Raw genomic sequence first — 22,732 nt, 5'->3', positions numbered from 1 at the left:
TAATCATGGCGACGTTCTTTGGAGAAATATTGCCCGTCTCATCAAGAGCAGTGGATGATGACGATGACGATGAAGATCTGGAACCTTTAGACTGGTAATCATTGACAGATTCAATGTTCGGTCAACGTTATTTCAATTCTCAAATTAATTCTTGTACATACCAACAAGGTTCATTCAACCACAAGATTTAAAAAAAAAACACGTGTTTTGCATCGTCACTGCCAAGCGTGAACCCAGGATAATGGTTGCCTTTTTGGCCAGTTACAAATCATAATCAGTGTATGTCTTATTGCAGGAGAAGACTAATATAAGTCAGGCAGTGCATGGATATAACGAAGCGTACACGCCACAATGTCACGATATTCTCGGTTAAATGTATCAAGAAATTAAAACGCCAATAAATTTTGGTTAACTGGTTAGAAATAAATAAAAATTTGCGCGCTACAGCAAGTGGTCAATCGTGCAATTATTGTGTCGTTGACGTTTTTCGTGCTTGTATATATGTTGTAACGTCATGATATTGGTTGACATTATATGACAAGTACTTCAAGGAATAAACAATTTTTTATTCATGCCAATTTCATTTGAATAAAAAGATCTTAATGTATAGTTGTATCATATATATTAAGTCAAACAAATTCGGGAAAGCAAAAAAAGCATTATAGTAATTTTGTATAATATAAAAGTTAGCTGCTGGTAAAGTGCATATCACCTCATCCTCGGTACTCCAGGGGTTGTAATCACGTTCACTCTCTGCGCCCCTGGAACATGTCATGGCAAAATCGAAAATTTCATGTGCGACACCTTATGGACAAGATAAAAAGACTAGTTTGATCCTTAGATGTACATTAAATGAATCTTGAGGTTACATAACATTATATTGTAATTGCTTTATAGCTGGATGTCACTCCTTTGTAATCTTCAAAAGGAATGTGTTAGCCTGTGACTGGTTTTCTCCTGAAACCAATGACATTACTTTGCTTGTGCCTTCAGTTTTTGCCATGAAATGTTCCAGGGGTGCACAGAGCGAAAGTGATCGTAATCTTTGGAGTATTGAGGATGATGGCACCTATGCTCTATAATGTCACTTCCAGAAGAATTTTTTTCAAATGGATCATGTCCCTGGTCCTATCATCCTGGACGTGAAGTGCAAGAAGAGCTTTGCCATTATGCAAAAATCTTACTTGGACGAAAGTTCAAGACACATTTATCTAGTGATAAATCTGTAGAAGTTGAGATTACAGGTCACTACTTTGAACTCCAGCAGTGGTAGGATGTTTTTCATCACTCCTTTCTGTTACAAATCATCAGGATAAATCGTACATTACTAGACCAATGAAGACTCATGTGTAGCCACTTCCTATGATGCATGAAAACAATTACAGACAATTTCATCTCCATGCGCATCAAAAGACTAAGAATGTTTTGGGAAATATAGTATGAGACATTAAGATTAAAAAAAAAAAAAAACAAGGAAAGCTTATTTACTCTTGATTTCAGAAAACATGTTTTTTATGTAGGAAGTACAAAATGATTTCTGCCTTTTGCATTGTAGGGATGTTAATACAGCTTTTCACTGTTGAGATGCATATAAAAGGACTTTGTTAACATACATTCATGGCGAAACTTAAAACTTTTAGAAGTTAATGCTATACAGAAGTAAATGCTACATCTACAAACTTTAATATGTTTCAGTTTGTGTGAATTGACTTCAGCAAAAAATATTTTAATTGCTTTGAGCCATCAATATTTTATATGTTAAGAGTTTCATTTTTTTTTTTTTTTTTTTGTATTTTCCCTTAGAATTAATCTCTGATATGGAAACAAACACTACAATTACTTTTATACATTTAAAATTTATTCCTGTTTCAGTGATTTATGGATGAGATGGTCAGAAAAGGCCCAGACAGATATGAAGACAGCAGATGAGGGGAAACTGCCGTGTGATACACTAATTGTGGCAATAGGCCCAGCTGCTACAGGTGATGTCAGAAATCTAAAAGATTTAAATAAATGTGATGTGCCTGTGAATAAGGGTCAGGCATGGCATTCAATATTACCTGTTCAGCCAAATGATCTTTGATCAATTTTCTTGACCACAAAGGTCAAATGTGAATTGTGTTATGAACTTTGAAAAAAAAAATCCTTGGTAATGAAATAATGAAATATGTAATGTATAGCTTGCACCATGTAAGGCACCTCATGAAGGACACCTTTTTTTCAAATGAAAAGCATTTAAAACTTTTCAGGACAAATAAGTCTGTTTAAAGATTTAATAAACTCTCTTTGAATAATGAAGAATTCTAGTTCAAGTGTCTTTGTAGGACAAAGGAATCTGGTTGTTAAAGCTTTAAATATTTTTTATTATAACCAAAAGGCTTAGGGTCATGCTATTTATTCTGTAGTGTGTTGGGTTAAAGAACTATCATAGTTCAGATGACTAGAGACAAGTATTAAATATGAAGTATTAAATATGTGAATAACTTTAAGCATCATAATTTTTTAAACTTCTCCTAAAGAGCAATAATATAACTCTCAATTAAAAATAATGATATTTTGCCGATATTTTGCTGATGTCAAGACTTATACACCAACTTTCAAAGAAGCTTCACAGATTTAATAAGTAAGCATTATCAGTTCTTAAAGAATCAACTGTTTCCTGAATAGACAGGGTACTCGGTGACAGAGAATATATGTATGGTCATTTATTGACAAGTTTCGATAGCTGTAATATAGGTCTGATGTGTGAGTTGTTTGTGGTAATGTTTTGTTGTTATTGAATGCAAATGTAAAAAAAAAACAAAAACAAAAAAAATGTTTCAGGTTTTGTGAGGGCCTACATCCTGCACCAAGAGTTTGAGTTGATTGGTGGAATTTTTGGTGGAATGAAGGAGCATGACTTTAACACATTTCAACAGACATCACCGACAGATAAGACTTGTTACCTATACAGGAGTACTCAGAATCCACTGATCATGGTCTGTCAATGTAATGTTGACATCACACCTGAACAATCATATTCTTTTGTAACCAAGGTAAGCACCAGTTGTTGATACCTGGATGGTTGTTATTCTCATGTAGGTAAGACTTTGAGGTGTTTATGATGGAACCTTTTTTAGTATGATGTAAACCTCACTATAGACAATTGTATAGCTTATTAACCGGTTTTATATCACATTCCTGGTGATGAGTAAGGATCACTTTCTTGATGTTATTTGTTGCACCATCTGTGTCTCAATAAATGATTCATTGAATTTATTTGTTTATTTTTTACCGAATTTCCTGGGGAGATTGATTCATATAAAAACAATACACTTGTTCAACGAATTTGATATTATATGAAAAACCCTGTTAGATATCATCTTTTCCCTTCCCTATATATGGGTGAATTTATAACTGAAATATCTACATGTCATTCTGTCATTGCCATCCACCAGGGTCAGCTTTAAGACTTGTTTGCTGTTATACAATCTTTGTATCCATGCTTTTAGTTATTTTATAGCTAAAGACTGCAATACCAAGCATGTCAGGTACTGCTTATTATACATGTCTTATTTTCCACTTATAAATATATATAACATATCTTTATATACTTATTTTTCAGTTGTTTGCTGGGATATGTCTCAGTAAGACTTACATTTCTATACTGTGTTCATGTTCCACCAGTGATTATAGAAGTGACATTCCTATTTTGGACATGCAGCCTCCTTTCCTCCGAGCCTTAAAATCAGTCAAGTTTGCTGGAACACCACTTTGTCCATATGTTGAACAGCCAAATGTAATTGCTGGTTTACCAGCCCAGTGTAAGTATATTGTACATTCTGTATGACTTTGGGAGCTCTTGACTTGTTTCTTTTTCATGACATATGATTTTCTCATTAACAAAAAAGAAAGGAAAAAAAAAAGCCTGAAGTTATACAAAATGAGGGTTTATCATCCCATGAATAGCCAAGGTATTTTTTTGTTTTAGGAAAGGTCTTGTAATAGAAGCTGGTGGCTTCCAAACTGAGCAACAGGAATGTTATATGCCACAGAGAGCAATAAGGGAAGTGTTTTGCCAAAGACATCATCACACCAGTACAGATAGTTTTAAGCAGGTCTTTTTCTCAGCTTCCTCAGAAACTGACCTAACCAACATGGTTATCACAGGCCCTATGAAAGGAGGTTTTGGGAACTCAATGAATGCAGTTTCGTGCTGTTGAGAGTTATTATCTATAAGTTATTTTTACAGTGTTGAGTAGCTGTCAGATCCATGGTTACCAGGCTGTACTCTACTGCTGTTTTGTTGTTTACAGTGTTGAGTAGCTGTCAGATCCATGGATACAGAGCTGTCCTCTACTGCTGTTTTGTTGTTTACAGTGTTGAGTAGCTGTCAGATCCATGGATACAGAGCTGTCCTCTACTGCTGTTACACAGATACTATCTATCTATCCTCTGCCATGATGAAGACTTTCCTACCTTTACTTAACTCAACACCAATCAAAGATGTAATACAGGTACGTTCTCAACACCAATCAAAGATGTAATACAGGTACGGTCTCAACACCAATCAAAGATGTAATACAGGTATGTTCTCAACACCAATCAAAGATGTAATACAGGTACGGTCTCAACACCAATCAAAGATGTAATACAGGTACGGTCTCAACACCAATCAAAGATGTAATACAGGTACTGTCTCAACACCAATCAAAGATGTAATACAGGTACGGTCTCAACACCAATCAAAGATGTAATACAGGTACGGTCTCAACACCAATCAAAGACGTAATACAGGTACTGTCTCAACACCAATCAAAGATGTGATACAGGTACTGTCTCAACACCAATCAAAGATGTGATACAGGTACTGTCTCAACACCAATCAAAGACGTAATACAGGTACTGTCTCAACACCAATCAAAGACGTAATACAGGTACTGTCTCAACACCAATCAAAGACGTAATACAGGTACTGTCTCAACACCAATCAAAGACGTGATACAGGTACTGTCTCAACACCAATCAAAGATGTAATACAGTTATGTTCTCAACACTAATCAAAGACGTAATACAGGTACTGTCTCAACACCAATCAAAGATGTAATACAGGTACTGTCTCAACACCAATCAAAGATGTAATATAGGTGCGGTCTCAACACCAATCAAAGACGTAATACAGGTACTGTCTCAACACCAATCAAAGATGTAATACAGGTACTGTCTCAACACCAATCAAAGATGTAATACAGGTACTGTCTCAACACCAATCAAAGATGTAATACAGGTACTGTCTCAATACCAATCAAAGATGTAATATAGGTACGGTCTCAACACCAATCAAAGATGTGATACAGGTACTGTCTCAACACCAATCAAAGATGTAATATAGGTACGGTCTCAACACCAATCAAAGACGTAATACAGGTACAGTCTCAACACCAATCAAAGATGTAATACAGGTACTGTCTCAACACCAATCAAAGATGTAACACAGGTACGGTCTCAACACCAATCAAAGATGTAATACAGGTACTGTCTCAACACCAATCAAAGATGTAATACAGGTACGGTCTCAACACCAATCAAAGATGTAATACAGGTACTGTCTCAACACCAATCAAAGATGTAATACAGGTACTGTCTCAACACCAATCAAAGATGTAATACAGGTACGGTCTCAACACCAATCAAAGATGTAATACAGGTACTGTCTCAACACCAATCAAAGATGTAATACAGGTACTGTCTCAACACCAATCAAAGATGTAATACAGGTACTGTCTCAACACCAATCAAAGATGTAATACAGGTACGGTCTCAACACCAATCAAAGATGTAATACAGGTACGGTCTCAACACCAATCAAAGATGTAATACAGGTACGGTCTCAACACCAATCAAAGATGTAATTCAGGTACTGTCTCAACACCAATCAAAGATGTAATTCAGGTACTGTCTCAACACCAATCAAAGATGTAATTCAGGTACTGTCTCAACACCAATCAAAGATGTAATACAGGTATGTTCTCAACACCAATCAAAGATGTAATACAGGTACTGTCTCAACACCAATCAAAGATGTAATTCAGGTACTGTCTCAACACCAATCAAAGATGTGATACAGGTACTGTCTCAACACCAATCAAAGATGTAACACAGGTACTGTCTCAACACCAATCAAAGATGTAACACAGGTACGGTTTCAACACCAATCAAAGATGTGATACAGGTACGGTCTCAACACCAATCAAAGATGTAACACAGGTACGGTCTCAACACCAATCAAAGATGTGATACAGGTACGGTCTCAACACCAATCAAAGATGAGATCCAGGTTTTGTCTCTCCATAACTTCTACAGAAAATTAATTTTAAAGTTAAGAAATGAAATCTTTAATCAATGAACTGATCTTTCATTCTGTCCTTAAAGCATGCTACCTGTATTTTAGTATAAACTGAGTAAATTAATAAGAAATGTAGAATTTCCTCAGTAATAATGACCAGTATTGTGTAGTGTTGTCCTTTTTGAAAGTGATCTATAGCGTAACGTTTGTTTTAAATTATGATCATTTGTTGAGTATCTTCTCAGTAAACATAATCAGCAGTTTAGTCGCATATCATCTCTCACAAAAATTGTAAATGCAAATACTATCAAGGAACTCCAACACTTACTGGACAGGTATTATACATAATATGATGAGTGCTGGATGTCATGATAAAATGAGTACTGAAACTATAAATGTTTTCACCTCATTTATACTTCATGTGTGAATGCATTGGATGTAGAGGTGTGCAGTTTGTATATGTAATATTGCTATAATTCAATTCTGTAGTGTTTTCTCAGGAAAAAATATTAGTAGTTCAGTATCTTTTAAATACGAAATTGTCAAGTTTTAAGTTTCCTTACTGAAGTTATATGTTTCTTCAGTGATACAAAAGTCAAACACTGCAATACTTATATTTTGTCTTCATATTTCACCAACCATACTTTCTCTTTCAGAAAAATCCACATGCTGAAGACGAGTTAAAAAAGATAGTGTCCCTTCATACTAGTCATAATACTTTGTATCTCTGAATTAGTTTTGCTTGCGGGTCAACATCACACAAGAGCTACTAAACACTGATCAGAGGACACTGCACTGCAATATGATGTCACCTAAGTGGTTACCTGTAAGGAGAGTAAATAGACATCAACGATTTGTGAGGTGTTCCCTATCGTCCTCACCATCGGTTATCAGAGTATCTGCCTTTTAAATCAGGATGCTAACACTAGATAATTCTGGGCAATGGTTGGACTCTAAATTCCAATGCTGTTATGGACAAATGTGTCCATTCCAACAGATTCCCTTGTGAATGGATGTACTGTTCAACCCCACAAACTGAAAAGGTCACTGAACATATTAAATGGCATACTCTCCCTACAATGGATTAATGTATAATGTCTGTAATGAAGCTAGATCTCACAGAGGCTTCAAGGTAAAGGAACTCTGTATTTATTGAAAAAATGTACAAATAAACATATGAATATATAGGAGCTGAGTAAGAAACAGCCTGCTTGTTTTACTTTCATACCAAAGGTTGTCCAGAATATACGGTAACTGCCCAATTATTTCACATAGATCACCACACTTGTGTCTTTTGATGAATTTTGTCACACACTGTAGAATTTTGTCCCTTTGAACAACAATTTTATATATAAATCCAAGCATTTCCTGTCACTTTGCCCATAAACTCTGCAGTACATATAAACATGTGAGGAAAATATTTGTGAAACGCCCCCTTTTTACACCTACAATTTGTCAGCAAGTACGTCAGTGTCTGTGTATGTTTTATTACATCACATATAATCATGTCATTTAGTCACAGTGTAGTCAATAATTGTAATAAAGCCCAATGACCCTTTATAGCCCCTCCCTTTGTACTAAGAGAAATAACTTTTAACGTTATTGATAAATGTTCTACTTACTGAAAGTAATGACCAAATTAACAAGACAAGGGATAACATGGAAGATTCATTCTTCTTTTTTTAATATTTTATTTTTGTGAATAAATTATTTTTACTTATCATAGTCTTCTTGTGTTTAACACAATATTTATACCTGTACTACTCGTTCAGTCTGTAATGTGGATCTAATCGATGAAGGGAATTACAAGGCCCTTTCCAAGGGTGTGATGTTGATATCTCGACCTAAGGTCGGATAGATTAATTTCAGATGGATGAAATTGAAGCACTCCCTTTACAAAAGGTGCAAGACACAATGTTACAATATAAAAGACTGACTTTTTGTGTAGTAACAAACCAGTGTATTTCAACATTCAAACTTGTGTGGAAAAAGCGGATTTCTATTGAAGATAAATTATTGAAAACATGTATAAAGGTTTACAGAGAAATGGTTTATATAAAATGAATACCCTGATAATGCATTCTGTATCACACATACAATTGAAGGATTTCAAATCAAATAAAAAAATATAGATAAACAAAATACTATCTAAACACATCTATGTATATCTAATGTCAATAGAATAAACAATATCATGAACACAACTACCAATGATTTAAGGATGTTACGTCTGTCTAGAGATTGTTTACCTAATGCTGATAACGTAGACACCATAGACTCCTTTAAGGAACATTAACGAGTGTTCTATAACAGGGGCTGGATTTCTGTAAATATTGGTTGACAAATGTTAATAGGCTGGGGCACAGAAAAAAAAAACAATAAAAAAAACTACCAATTAATTTTGTACAAAGTTCAAGCATGCTAATTAAAAAAGTTTTTAAAATGTTTTCACTGATAAAATACAGGAATTATTCTACCTGTCCTTACAGCAAGTATTACAAATGGTAATGATAAAACACACTAATTATTCTTCCTATATTGGTAAAATACATTCAGTATTCTAACTGTACTGGTAAAATACAGTAAGTATTTCAACTGTAGTGATAGAATAAAGTATTATAACTGTACTGATAACATACATTACTTGTAAGTATTCTAAATATACTGATGAAATACAGTAATTATTATAACTGTAGTGATAAAATACATTACACAATTATGGCCACCATTTTCATATACAATACCTGATATATTTAAAGAATTTAGAATAAGCAGTAAGTAATTCCACAGCACACTTTGAGCAGATAATTATTAATTACTGTTGTAAAGTTGTACAAATAGATCTGATTGTCTGCAAAACAATTCTACACTGTATCACCACTAGTTAGGTATACAGATATATCACTACACAATCTGAAACAAATGTGATTGTAGTTCTCAGGTGACACTGACAGCATAGAAGTTTGATCAGAAAAGTGATAACCTGAAGTGCATGAGAGATGAAAGGTATTTCTATAACCTTAATATCACTTTGTTATCTTGAAAAGACAAAATCACATATGCGTTTGACACCTATTGTTCGGTCCCAGCAATGAAAAACAGTAATCAATGTTTTGAAACTCTTTCTAACATCTAGTATAACAACGGACATAGGATAAATGCCATATTTTCCAGTGTGACAACTGTTTAACATAACAGATTTCCAATTGTTAAGTCACAAAAGTGAATGACCAGAATGATTTCTACTTGGCATGATGATGCTGTTTAGATCAATTTTTTTTCAATCATATATGTTGCCATTTTAGAAGAATCATGATACCTCCATTTTCCTTACTTTGGCATGCATATAAAAAGTTCCCATTAATGGTAAAATCTGTGTTTTTTTTTTTCTATTTTCACATGACAAAATATGAAATTTACATAATGTATGTTTCAAAATATCATTTTGGACTTCGGATTGTTTATATTTTGCAAAATGTTTTGAGAACAATACAAGTTGTGTAGTAATCATTAAGTACATGTTATATTAGGTACTAATGTAGTTGTGTTGGATGATATTTATGTTAAACAATTTGGATCCCAGATTGGCTGCCTTTCATTTTTTTAACAACATTTTTTATTATGTCCTCCAACTGAAGTGCTGCTGATAGATCTCCTGACACCTTCAAACGTCCGCCCATGTAGGCCTGCATTGGTTTTAGTTTGTCCATAAACATTCGCTGCATATCAGTGACAGAGAGTGACAGGACAACATCAGGTTCACCACCAGGGGGCACTCCCTCTCCAGCATGTCCACTTCCTGCAAGAATTGACGAGGATTTATGCACAAGTAAAAATACCAAATCACATGCTCCAACTTGAAGTCAATTTACAATTTTTGTTAAGGTTTTGGTCCCACAAATTAAGTCTTTTGTTTTCTTGTCCAACATACCAACTGTGGTTAGAGTGCTACAGAAAGAATCTTAATTTCCATGGAACATTGATGTGATAAAGTTAAGTAACAAGTTCTAACAAAAGCAGATAACCTCCTACTCTAGAATTAGGGCAACTTCCTACTCTCAAACTGGCACAACCTCCAGTCTCTAGAACTGGGACAACCCCTGGATTCTACAACTGAGGCAATCTCATGACTCTAGAACTGGGACAGTAATCAGTGTTATGAAACTCTTTATAACAATCTAGTATAACAACAGACATAGGATATACTCCTATATTTTCCAGTGTGACAACTGTTTAACATAACAGATTTCCAATTGTTAGGTTACAAAAGTGAATGACCAGAATGAATTCTACTCGACTTGATGATGTTGTTTAAACCAATTTTTTTAATCATATATGTTTCCATCTTACCAAATCATATGCTCTAACTTGAAGTCAATTTAGAATTTTTGTTAAGGTTTTGGTCCCACAAATTAAGTTTTTAGTTTTCTTGTCATGGATTCTACAACTGGGGCAATCTCAAGACTCTAGAACTGGGACAACCTACGGATTCTAGACCAGGGGCAATCTCAGGACTATAGAAGTGGGACAACCCATGGATTCTAGACTTTGGGCAATCTCAGGACTTTAGAACTGGGACAACCCCCGCATTCTAGACTTTGGGCAATCTCAGGACTTTAGAACTGGGACAACCCCTGGATTCTAGACTTTGGGCAATCTCAGGACTTTAGAACTGGGACAACCCCCGGATTCTAGACTTTGAGCAATCTCAGGACTTTAGAACTGGGACACCCCCGGATTCTAGACTTTGGGCAATCTCAGGACTTTAGAACTGGGACACCCCCGGATTCTAGACTTTGGGCAATCTCAGGACTTTAGAACTGGGACAACCCCTGATCTAGAACTGTGGCAATCTCAGGACTTTAGAACTGGGACAACCCCCGGATTATAGAACTGTGGCAATCTCAAGACAACCCTTGGACTCCATTTTTTTTTATCAAAGTGAGGTTATGGATAACATAGTTCAACGGTACATGTATACACTGGAAACAACTAGGTAATGCCTGTAAGACATGGATGTCCCTATTCCTGTACATAAAAGTATAAATGTTTGACTTCTTATCAATAGTAACAATGGCCTTGACCTTGGAACCTTGAAACAGTAAGTCATCTGAGATATTGTCATAGTTGAGTTGTTGACCTTTACCTCAGGTTAGAAAAAAATCCCTGAAGAAGTGGAATTGTTAGAGTGATGACACACGCTGAACAGAACAGGACTTGATGTGATGCTACAGGGAGTGACAGATATGGCTAATATTGTATGCCCTCTAATATGGCGTGGGAATAAAAATATACATAAACCTTATTTCTAAATAAAACAATTTATGATAAATTTATTACAATTATCAATTCCAAACTAAAATATTTAGTTTATGTCTGGTTCTTTTACGACACAAAATTTTCAAACATGTTTTAGTGTTGTACCATTTTTCAGATCCAAATAAAATGTTCCACCATCTTTTCCACCGATATTGAACTGGTACACAGCTCGAACGCTCTTGACCATTGCCTCAGTGAGGAGATCATTGGTCTGTAAGAGGATGTCACGGGGTGTAGGGACTTGTTCCAAGGGTGTGACAAGTTGCTCTGACATTATATCATTGCTCCCGACAGCTCCATCCTCGGATATTACAGTGACTACGTCTGGTGGCTCCACGTCAACAGCCTCACTTTCAGCTCCATGGCTCTGATTGGCTGTAAACAGAATACATCTCATTAAGAGTCACTGGGATACATTCATCAGTCTTAAAACTCAACCAAATTGATCTGTTATTAATAATTCACTGATATTGAATTGTGTTTTGACTAAAAATTTATTATAATCATGGATAGCACTTTATTCAAGGTTAATTATTTCTGCAGATTCACTTGATTATACATAACATTTCACTACAGAGGAGCTACACTGAAAAGTTACACTACACCTGGAATTAGGGTGCTGAAATGTCAACTAGAGCCAAATTAACTATTTTTGATTTGACAATGATAATACAGTAAAATGGTGAATTTATGGCTATAACACAGTATGTTAATTCACAAACAAGTGTCCTATCATTTGTTGATTTTACAAAGTGTAATGAATTTAACATACCGAAGTAATGTTTATAACAAATCAACTTCTAGGTCTGATTAGGTAAATATCAATGCTAATTAGTGACCATATAACATAGTGGCCCTCGGCAGTCATCACGCTTCAGTGATGCCAGTACTGCGACACTATAGTGTGTGTCGTACATATGTGTACAACTATTGATACCTGTGTCCAGTTAATTCTAATTTGTTGTTAACTATACCTCAGATATTCTGTATTTAGAGTTCTGAACAGTTTTTATCAGTAAAGCAGCATGGAGTATTTTAGTTGCTCTTAGTTTGGAAATGGCTTGGAAACAATGACTTCAAATCTAACACTGACTGGTTGGAACGTGTTAAAACGGGACATGATATTGTGTGTTGTTCTGTACATGGTGAAAATTCTATTATTAGTTCAATTATGTATTTCTTTATTTTCTGATAACAATTTATACAAAGCTTTTCCTTTAATTTGTTATAACTGTATAACAAACTATGTATATAACAAACTGACTTTCTTAGTCCCCCATATATTCTTTATAAATGTGTTTTACTGTATTCTCAATTAGATAACTAACCTTCATTCAATAAAACCATATTTACTTTCTAACAGGGAATGACAGTTTTAACACCATATCAATGCCCATCGTTTTTCTGTTGGAAGCAATTTTAATTCAGAGTTTTAGATTTTAGATTGCTCACATTATTTTTTTGTCTCGGAAACAAATTCATACACCCACTGAAAGTTTACAGTTTACAAAATGTTGAACTTATGATAACATGCCAGGTAAGCTTATGGACTGGATTGACAGATAATTTCCCCCTACTAGGAGGACACAATAATGTCCCCTCTTACCTGCTGCTGCCTCCATTATCACTGAGGTGAGCTGTTGGAATGTTTGAGGGAGACCAGGGGGCATCATTATGTTGGGGGCTCCACTCTTAGGGGCTGCCTCAGGAGGCTTCAGTAACTTGATTGGTGGTCTGCAAAAATCATTAAATTGGATAAAAACTACAAAGAACATTTGAGTAGGTTCTATAAAAAATCTGACACTGTCCCTTCCCATGTTAAAATTCTGGTTGTATATCAAAGAAACTAGGAAATGTTATATTCTGCAGTTGATCTAAATGAAATTTTGAAGAAACAACTGGATTAGGGGGAAGTTTCTGAGGATGTTCTATGCCTATTATACTATATCCCTTGTAAATTTTACCCTAAATCTCATGTAAATCCCCAATAAATATCTAAATTCCCTAAATCCCCATTAAATATTTAAATAGCATGTAAATATACCCCTAAATTTCCAGTAAATATATCAATGCCCCATAAATATTTTATCTAAATCCCAAGTGAATATCTAAATGTCCTGTAAATATTTCCCTTAAGTAAATAGTGAATATCTAAATGTCCTGTAAATATTTCCCTTAAGTCCCTTGTGAATATCTAAATGTCCTGTAAATATTTCCCAGAAGTCCCTATTGAATATCTAAATGTCCTGTAAATATTTCCCAGAAGTCCCTATTGAATATCTAAATGTCCTGTAAATATTTCCCTTAAGTAACTAGTGAATATCTAAATGCCCTGTAAATATTTCCCTTAAGTAACTATTGAATATCTAAATGCCCTGTAAATATTTCCCTTAAGTCTCTATTGAATATCTAAATGCCCTGTAAATATTTCCCTGAAGTCCCTATTGAATATCTAAATGCCCTGTAAATATTTCCCTTAAGTCTCTATTGAATATCTAAATGCCCTGTAAATATTTCCCTTAAGTCTCTAGTGAATATCTAAATGCCCTGTAAATATTTCCCTTAAGTAACTAGTGAATATCTAAATGCCCTGTAAATATTTCCCTTAAGTAACTATTGAATATCTAAATGCCCTGTAAATATTTCCCTTAAGTAACTAGTGAATATCTAAATGTCCTGTAAATATTTCCCTGAAGCCCTGTAAATATTTCCCTTAAGTCTCTATTGAATATCTAAATGCCCTGTAAATATTTCCCTTAAGTCACTATTGAATATCTAAATGCCCTGTAAATACCTAGTTTTGTCTTAAGAGAATTACATTATATTGTATCAGTCTATTATTGTATTCCCTAATGCACTGTGCACCAAACCAATTATAAGGAAATTTCCCTTGTCAGTGTACTTAAAACTGTATCCTGGCAACTGTCCTGCCCCCAATGTACTTACAACTGTATCCTAGCAACTGTCCAGCCCCCAATGTACTTACAACTGTATCCTAGCAACTGTCCAGCCCCCAGTGTACTTACAACTGTATCCTAGCAACTGTCCAGCCCCCAATGTACTTACAACTGTATCCTAGCAACTGTCCAGCCCCCAGTGTACTTAAAACTATATCCTAGCAACTGTCCAGCCCCCAATGTACTTACAACTGTATCCTTGCAACTGTCCAGCCCCCAGTGTACTTACAACTGTATCCTAGCAACTGTCCAGCCCCCAGAGTACTTACAATTGTATCCAGGCAACTGTCCTGCCCCCAGTGTATTAACAACTGTATCTTACCAATAGTACTTACAATTGTATCCTAGTTATCTCCAAGCCCCAGTTAGCTGCTGTTCTGTTACTGTCCTCCTGTAAACCAAAGTGAGTTGTAGGTATTCAACTATCACCAGTTCTAGAGGAAACTTTGCTAGAGGTGAATCAGAGAATTGGTACACTATGTACTAAAGTATGTAATGTTATGGACTCTCCCTAAACTCACTTTTACAAGTTTTATCAAGTAATAATGCTATGGAAAACAATACATTTTCCGTGATATTTGATAAAATAACTGAACATTTGATGAAACTGATCTCCACAAAAGATTTCATTTTGTGTTATTACTGAAATTCAAGACTTTTCCTTTCTTAATTTTTTTTTTATGCTTTTTTCCCTCCATTTTTTGCCATTTTATGCACTTCTGTTAAGCTATAAAGGTTAATTCATTACTGACTGGAATTCTTCAGAAAGACAAAAACATAATTTTGACTCAAACCTGTAATGCCAAGGCAATGATTACAATAATGATGGTATAAGGTACATTTAATTGATATAATTAATAGTCTTTAAGTTACCTGACTTTCAGTAGTCTATTTACATGTTGTCATATTGTTAATGTGATCATTCTTGTAACAATAAAATCCTTCACAAGAAAAAGTGATGATATTATATCCATTAGCTGTTATTATGTAAGTGTTTGATACATATTCACAGTAGACCTACCTCAATACTGGAAATAATCCAGGTCTTTTGTTTTTCAATGACTGCGAGTTCCTTTGACAAGAGGTGATTGGTGAGTGAGGCCTGGACAAGCCCCCTCAGACTCTGATTTGGGTTTTCTATACAAGTGATGGACTTGGTCACATCCTTAATCCGATATTGGACATCTGCTCCAACTTCGATGATGGCTCTGTCGGCAGTTATCAACTACAGGAACAGTACCACAGTGTTAGATGCCAATAATGACCCAGACAGTGATATTCCAGTGAAAGGTTACCCATAGGACCCAATGTTATTATAAATGTACCAAAAAATAGAAGTGAATAATTCCAACAGTTCTATATCATAAACTAGACTCATCACCAAGCATTGTGTTGGAGCTCCAACTGGATAGATAAATCAATCAAAATGGTGAGTCAGTCAAATTACATACCCAACTACACAAACAATAATCAGATTTATTTGTCATCTAAATGATAAGGAGGCCACTACTTATTAACCAAATAACAATAATACAGAGTTATTTCCCTTTGCTCATGAAAAAGTGATAATCACCTGTTGTGGAGGAACATTAAAAGCTTTCAGACGGATGTCTACCTTCACAACATGGTCTATCAAGGGCAGGACAAACACCATACCTGAAAATAAGACCTAGATATTCTGAAACTACAGTCCTTTCCAGGATAAATCCTACAAACATGTGATTGGTTAGTTGAGCGCGTGTGCTTCAGTGTAATATGCGATTACTGGTGTCCATAGATAGGTCAGCACTTCTTAGCTACCTGCGGCTCTATGAACTGATCTTGTTAGCAAAGTCCTTTCTTCCAAACGAGAGATTTAAGAGGGATCTTGGTGCTCATTATTATTTGATCTTTATTTGATCTTTGAAAAATGGATCTTTTCCCTTATGCTCTATTATTTTCCTCTGTTTTAGCTCTCAACGCTATAAAATTTAAGAAATAGCAAAAATAATCTTCAACTACAGAATCCAAGATGGTCACCTGTACGCCATTTTTGTTTTTTTGATCAGTCCCAAAATCCAAGATGGCCGTCTGTTGGCAATCTTATTTGTCTGATCAGTCCCACAATTGAATGGGCCAAACCAAGGACCAAGGGGAACATACATGTGGAATTTTAGAGAGATCCATCCAATAGTTCTCAAAAAATAGCAATAACTCTAATTGTTTACAGACAGAAAGACATGGGGAAATTAGAATAGACCACCATCATCAGATGACTGAAAAACAGTCCAGATACTTCCTAGAACTTCTCAAAATTCTGACAAGCTTAGGAGAAAGCATTATAAAATGTTTGGTTAGTGATGTGTGGGACCAGTACATTTGCAAAAGAATGTTGTTATAAAATGTGAAAGTGATATCAATGGTTTGATAATGCTAGCACACAGTATATAATACCTGGTGATTCCACCCCCTGATTATACAGCTAGATATACAGTGTACAGTATCTGGGCCTTCCACTCCCTGACTATAGAGCTAGATATACAGTATACAGTATCTGGGCCTTCCACTCTCTGATTATACAGCTAGATATACAGTATACAGTATCTGGGCCTTCCACTCCCTGACTATAGAGCTAGATATACAGTGTACAGTATCTGGGCCTTCCACTCCCTGATTATACAGATAGATATACAGTTTCTGGTCCTTCCACTCTCTGATTATACAGATAGATATACAGTATCAGGGCCTTCCACTCCCTGATTATACAGATAGATATACAGTATCAGGGCCTTCCACTCCCTGATTATACAGATAGATATACAGTATACAATACCTGGGCCTTCTATTCCCTGATTATACAGCAAGGTTTACAGTATACAGTATCTGGGCCTTCCACTCCCTGATTATAGAGCTAGATATACAGTGTACAGTATCTGGGCCTTCCACTCCCTGATTATACAGCTAGATATACAGTGTACAGTATCTGGGCCTTCCACTCCCTGATTATACAGCTAGATATACAGTATACAGTATCTGGTCCTTCCACTCTCTGATTATACAGCTAGATATACAGTATACAGTATCTGGCCCTTGCACTTCCTAATTATACAGCTAGATATACAGTGTACAGTATCTGGGCCTTCCACTCCCTGATTATACAGCTAGATATACAGTATACAGTATCTGGCCCTTGCACTCCCTGATTATACAGCTAGATATACAGTGTACAGTATCTGTTCCTTCCACTCTCTGATTATACAGATAGATATACAGTATCAGGGCCTTCCACTCCCTGATTATACAGCTAGATATACAGTATACTATACCTGGGCCTTTTTTCCCTGATTATACAGCAAGGTTTACAGTATACAGTACCTGGGCCTTTCACTCCCTGAAGACGTCCAAGTCTAAACACTGCTAGTCGTTCAAACTCTGAAATCCTCTGTCAATAAAGTTGTGAGAATCGTGATCAAAACAAATGAGTTTCATTAAGAAATGTGGTATCAGGTAGCTGATATATAGGAATTAAAATCAGTTGAACAAGATTAGTAGTCAAAACCTTAAACCATTCCATAAATGTGTTCCATAAATAGATTTGACTGCCTTGATGTCATATAAGATTTCAAATATAATTTGATATGAACTGACCTTGAAAGAGAACCATCCAGATATAGGAAATGTAATGACCAGTAGTAGGAATCCCAAGCCAATCATGAAATAATGACAGACATTTGACAACAGGGACCGCTTCTCTGTAAAACAATATTACAAGTATTAAGATAATAGTATGTTTAGTTTTTATCGTTTTGAATAAACTACTCTGGTTGGAAAAAGATAATTTAGTGGACATCCTTGTGAGGTTTTCCAAAATAGATTTTGTAATATTCTTTGTTTGATTAACCTCTAAAATGGCCATACATCTGAACATTTTTCAAAGTACAATACATAACTATATATATATTGAACCCAAAAATAAAGTACAATCAGCATTCCCTTCACAGTGTTTACCAACTTGTTTTAGATTTGTATTCCATAAGTAAAAATAAAAATACACCAAAATACACATATGTATCAACAAGTTTAAACTAATATTTCTTGGAATAAATAAAACAATGTATAGATTATTTATGTGTTGTTGAGAGAACATAGAATCTTTGCAGAGTTAACACATACACATTTTTTCAATGAAACCACAAATTATTGTTCTAAATTCCGAAAGCCTGTTACTGTTTCTCAAGACTTCTGTACATATTGTATTTATTTGTTTTCACAATAATCACAGTGGTAATTGAATGATGTCAACCAGTAGGATAGGACAGATGTAAACGCCTCTGAGTTTTTTTCACTTTTTGCAGTGTAAATATCGTTAATGGCAAATAAATAACTGATAATACCAAAACATTGCGAGCAAGTTTGAGATAAAGTAGTTAATTAACACAATGACAAACAGCCACAGGATCAAACTGACTTCAAAAATACTAATTTGACATGTATTTTATTTCATAATGACTAAATTGTACAGGACAGTTTTATTCCTTACCAATATGAATCCTGGCATCTCTATCATTATGATTTTGCCCATCGTATGTGTAATGTGAACGGTATTTTTTCTCCATGTTGCCTCCGTAGGTGTAGTACGAGTTGTAACTGGTTGAATTTTCTCTGGCACCATAGGAGAATGGAGAACTGTAATCCAGACTCACACTGTCTTCAGTAGGTAATCGAGAGTACTTAGCAGCCATTGATGTGAGGTTAAAGAGGCATCAATTCTGTCTTTGATGGAATCTGTAAGACTGTTAATTGAAGACAGTTATCCATCGCAACAATTTCCAGGTAAGTTTTCGGTTATTTATTGATGTGTCGACCGGTTTTGCCCGAACTTAAGTGGGCTTCATCAGGACCCTGATGTTCAGGGTCAGGTCCTGATGAAACCCACATAAGTTCGGGTGAAACCGGTCGACACATCAATAAATAACCGAAAACTTACCTGGAATTTGTTGCGATTGATAACTGTCTTTGATTGCCCCTATTCCTCAATCGCCCTGCATACCGGGCTAGGTATTCTCGGGAAGGGTATCTGGAACACTGTACACCTACACTAGAAGTCACGGTGTTGGCTCTGATGAGTTCAGAGGTCCAAGGTGTGTAGTGTTTTCTTTCTAAGACTTGCTTTGTGAGACTATGTCCTACCCTCTAGACTTGCTTTGTGAGACTATGTCCTATCCTCTAGACTTGCTTTGTGAGACTAGGTCCTACCCTCTAGACTTGTTTTGTGAGACTATGTCCTACCCTCTAGGCTTGCTTTGTGAGACTAGGTCCTACCCTCCAGACTTGCTTTGTGATACTATGTCCTACCTTCTAGTCTTGCTTTGTGAGGCTATGTCCTACCCTCTATGCTTGCTTTGTGAGACTATGTCCTACCCTCTAGACTTGTTTTGTGAGACTAGGTCCTACCCTCCAGGCTTGTATTGTGAGACTATGTCCTACCCTCTAGGCTTGCTTTGTGAGACTATGTCCTGCCCTCTAAACTTGTTTTGTGAGACTAGGTCCTACCCTCTAGACTTGTTTTGTGAGACTAGGTCCTACCCTCCAGGCTTGTATTGTGAGACTATGTCCTACCCTCTAGGTTTGCTTTGTGAGACTATGTCCTACCCTCTAAACTTGTTTTGTGAGACTACATCCTACCCTCTTGACTTGCTTTGTGAGACTATGTCTTACCCTCCAGACTTGTTTTGTGAGACTAGGTCCTACCTTCTAGACTTGCTTTGTGAGACTATGTCCTACCCTCTAGGTTTGCTTTGTGTGACTATATCCTACCTTCTAGACTTGCTTTGTGAAAGACTATACACCCTATCATCTAGACTTGCTAGAATACGGCATACACTCATGGCTTGCTCACTGAGACTAAGGTCCTATCTTCAAATCCAAGAAAAAAATCCAATAGTAAAGCTGTACTTTTAACTTGGTACATATACAATATCAAGCCGAGATGTGTAGATTGTCAAGGTCTGAACTGCATGTTTGATAAAAATAGAGGGAACTGTGTATTAAATAAATTAATACACACAATGAATATATGCACAGTGAATAAATCTATTTTCTGAATGTTTTCAATGTAAACAGGTGGTAGTATACAGTTTTTGAAAGTTTTATTAGCAAATAAAATGTTACTGATGGTTTGTTGAAAATATGAAGCTGAATTATCGACCTACAGATGAATTATATACCACGTCTGGTATCGGCACGATTTCGAAATCGACCGACTTTTGTACATGTATGTGCTTATTGAAAAATATTCGGGGTCATGTTTAATTCTATAGCACGTTACATGTGAGATATTGCATACTTACGCATTTGAATTCCGACATTTTTAACAGGTTTTCATTGACAACGATTATCAGACTGTCATGATATTCAGCCAGTCTTAACCGCAGTTGCCCACAACATCATGACCGGAAAGTAAACAAATGAAAGTTCGAACTAAAACCCGGAAGTGGAACATGGATAGGAATTGAAAATACGGAAATTATGCTGAATAATATGTAATAAAAATACTCAAAATAATTTGCTTGTTGTTAATAATAACAATTTTTGCTATAGTTTCTAAACTTTAAAGATATATCACTGCGATTTTTTCATTGGACACAAGTCTTCTTTTGTATCCACCCCATTGCTTTCCGTCAATGCCGAATACAACAAAAAACACATGTGGCAGGCGTATTCCGACAATGGCAGCATCAGTTACAAAATAGATATAAATATCTATTGAGTTAAGCGATTTTATGAGTTTAATAAACAAAACTTTTTACGAAAATTCATAAAATCGCTGCCATATCCGTTGACGTGTGAAACTATATCTCCACGCGGAACAGTTATTTTGGCGTAACGTCATCAAGCAAAATTAAGCATGACGTCAAAGTCAGGTAAACGAATATTGAACTGAGACGTATATCACGTATATATACGTCTCTGTATTGAACAACGAAACTGTTGAAGTTTTGATCGTCTGATTTTCGATTAATGTTGCAGAATGATAGAATACATGACCAGTGTCTTAGAATATAATCCGCATTTTGGCTCGAGACAGAAAGACACCATTCGTCTTTTTTCATCCTCGCCAAAATGCGGCTTATATTTCTGTACTGCAGTTGGCGACTCGACCACGTGCGCGTGGGTTTACATCGGTCTCAGTTTTCCTTCTACATTCTCACACTTCATTTAAGTTGGAAAAAACTTGTTTTGCAGTTGATGTAAATTAAATGAAGTTTAAACTAAAAATTACTTGGACAGCTGACGTCTTGTATATTTATCTGTGAAAAATAAGTGTAACGGAGATCTTTTTTGATAGGAAAATAAACTCATGTAACCTCGCATCCTATTATTTCTTGAAGATGGAGGTGAACAGGTTAGTTTCATCTTGAAATAAACGTTTTTGGTGATGCCGGTGTTTATTAGAATATAAAATTAAAAAAAAACAACTTACTTGATTTCTGTCTCATAATTGATTTCGGTTGATCAAAGACTCGATGGAGTCGTTTTCTGTTTAAATACGATGAAACTACCGGAAAATATCAGACGTTAAATTTCATGATCTTGGCTTGAGGAGACTGTGACCGTCTTCGTAGAGGGCGTGTTTATTAATTATAAGATATACAACAGAAGAAAGAGAAAGCTTTCGATTTTATTTTTGATAAATTTCAGATCGTCAAAGAATAAAACTCTTTTTATACTCTTACGTTGAAATATCATACAGTATATTACGTTACATGTGATTGTATCACGTACATACCGGTATCAGGTACATACTGGTATCAGCGCACGAGTTGTCTATCGTAACGGTCCCAGTCAGCGCCCGGTCCCAGTCAGGGGCTGTTTACAGGGAGAAAAAATAAGCAAACAAACAATTTTTGCATGTTAAAATGGACGTTTGTGTTTTTTTTTAATTTTCTTTTTCTGGAGAGCAACATACCTGCATCCGCTACCTAAGGTGTTTACAGGCTTGTGCAAGATGTCGGCAACTGAGAAAAACTTACAACACAGGAAATCGAGAGATGCAAATTGATAAAAATGACGATTAAGTCTTGTCGTCACGATGATCTCATTGAGAAATATTCTATTTCCTAATGCGATATTAAGTAGGACATGTTTGATG

General features: G+C 35.6%; 2 protein-coding genes across 4 annotated transcripts; one reads left to right on the top strand and one right to left on the bottom strand.

Annotated features, from left to right (window-relative positions):
- Positions 1-5: 5 nt before the first annotated feature.
- LOC132545780 (proteasome assembly chaperone 1-like) lies at positions 6-7,937 on the top strand. Its single transcript, XM_060209469.1, has 6 exons — positions 6-94; positions 1,873-1,982; positions 2,824-3,035; positions 3,605-3,803; positions 4,360-4,496; positions 6,982-7,937. The coding sequence occupies exons 1-6, from the start codon at positions 6-8 to the stop codon at positions 7,054-7,056; spliced, it is 822 nt and encodes a 273-aa protein (XP_060065452.1). The 3' UTR covers positions 7,057-7,937.
- A 1,107-nt stretch (positions 7,938-9,044) lies between these two features.
- Positions 9,045-20,998, bottom strand: LOC132545786 (stomatin-like protein 1). 3 transcript variants are annotated; one of them, XM_060209477.1, is made up of 10 exons: positions 20,931-20,998; positions 19,121-19,373; positions 18,229-18,332; positions 17,956-18,022; positions 16,175-16,257; positions 15,623-15,826; positions 14,937-14,992; positions 13,251-13,378; positions 11,750-12,019; positions 9,045-10,124 (listed from the first exon to the last, which is right to left on the bottom strand). In XM_060209477.1, the coding sequence occupies exons 2-10, from the start codon at positions 19,320-19,322 to the stop codon at positions 9,889-9,891; spliced, it is 1,350 nt and encodes a 449-aa protein (XP_060065460.1). In that variant the 5' UTR covers positions 19,323-19,373; positions 20,931-20,998; the 3' UTR covers positions 9,045-9,888. The 3 variants fall into 3 exon arrangements, with proteins under 3 accessions (XP_060065460.1, XP_060065459.1, XP_060065461.1); XM_060209476.1 differs by having other exon boundaries at positions 19,121-19,365; positions 20,931-20,965; XM_060209478.1 differs by lacking the exon at positions 19,121-19,373 and having other exon boundaries at positions 20,931-20,950.
- Positions 20,999-22,732: the final 1,734 nt, after the last annotated feature.

Source organism: Ylistrum balloti, unplaced genomic scaffold, assembly GCF_031769215.1.
Source record: "Ylistrum balloti isolate Yb309-2 unplaced genomic scaffold, AGI_CSIRO_Ybal_v1 Utg369856, whole genome shotgun sequence".
Classification (NCBI taxonomy): domain Eukaryota; kingdom Metazoa; phylum Mollusca; class Bivalvia; order Pectinida; family Pectinidae; genus Ylistrum; species Ylistrum balloti.
Note: the sequence above shows the minus strand (reverse complement) of the source record. Positions and strands in the feature narration are given on the sequence as shown.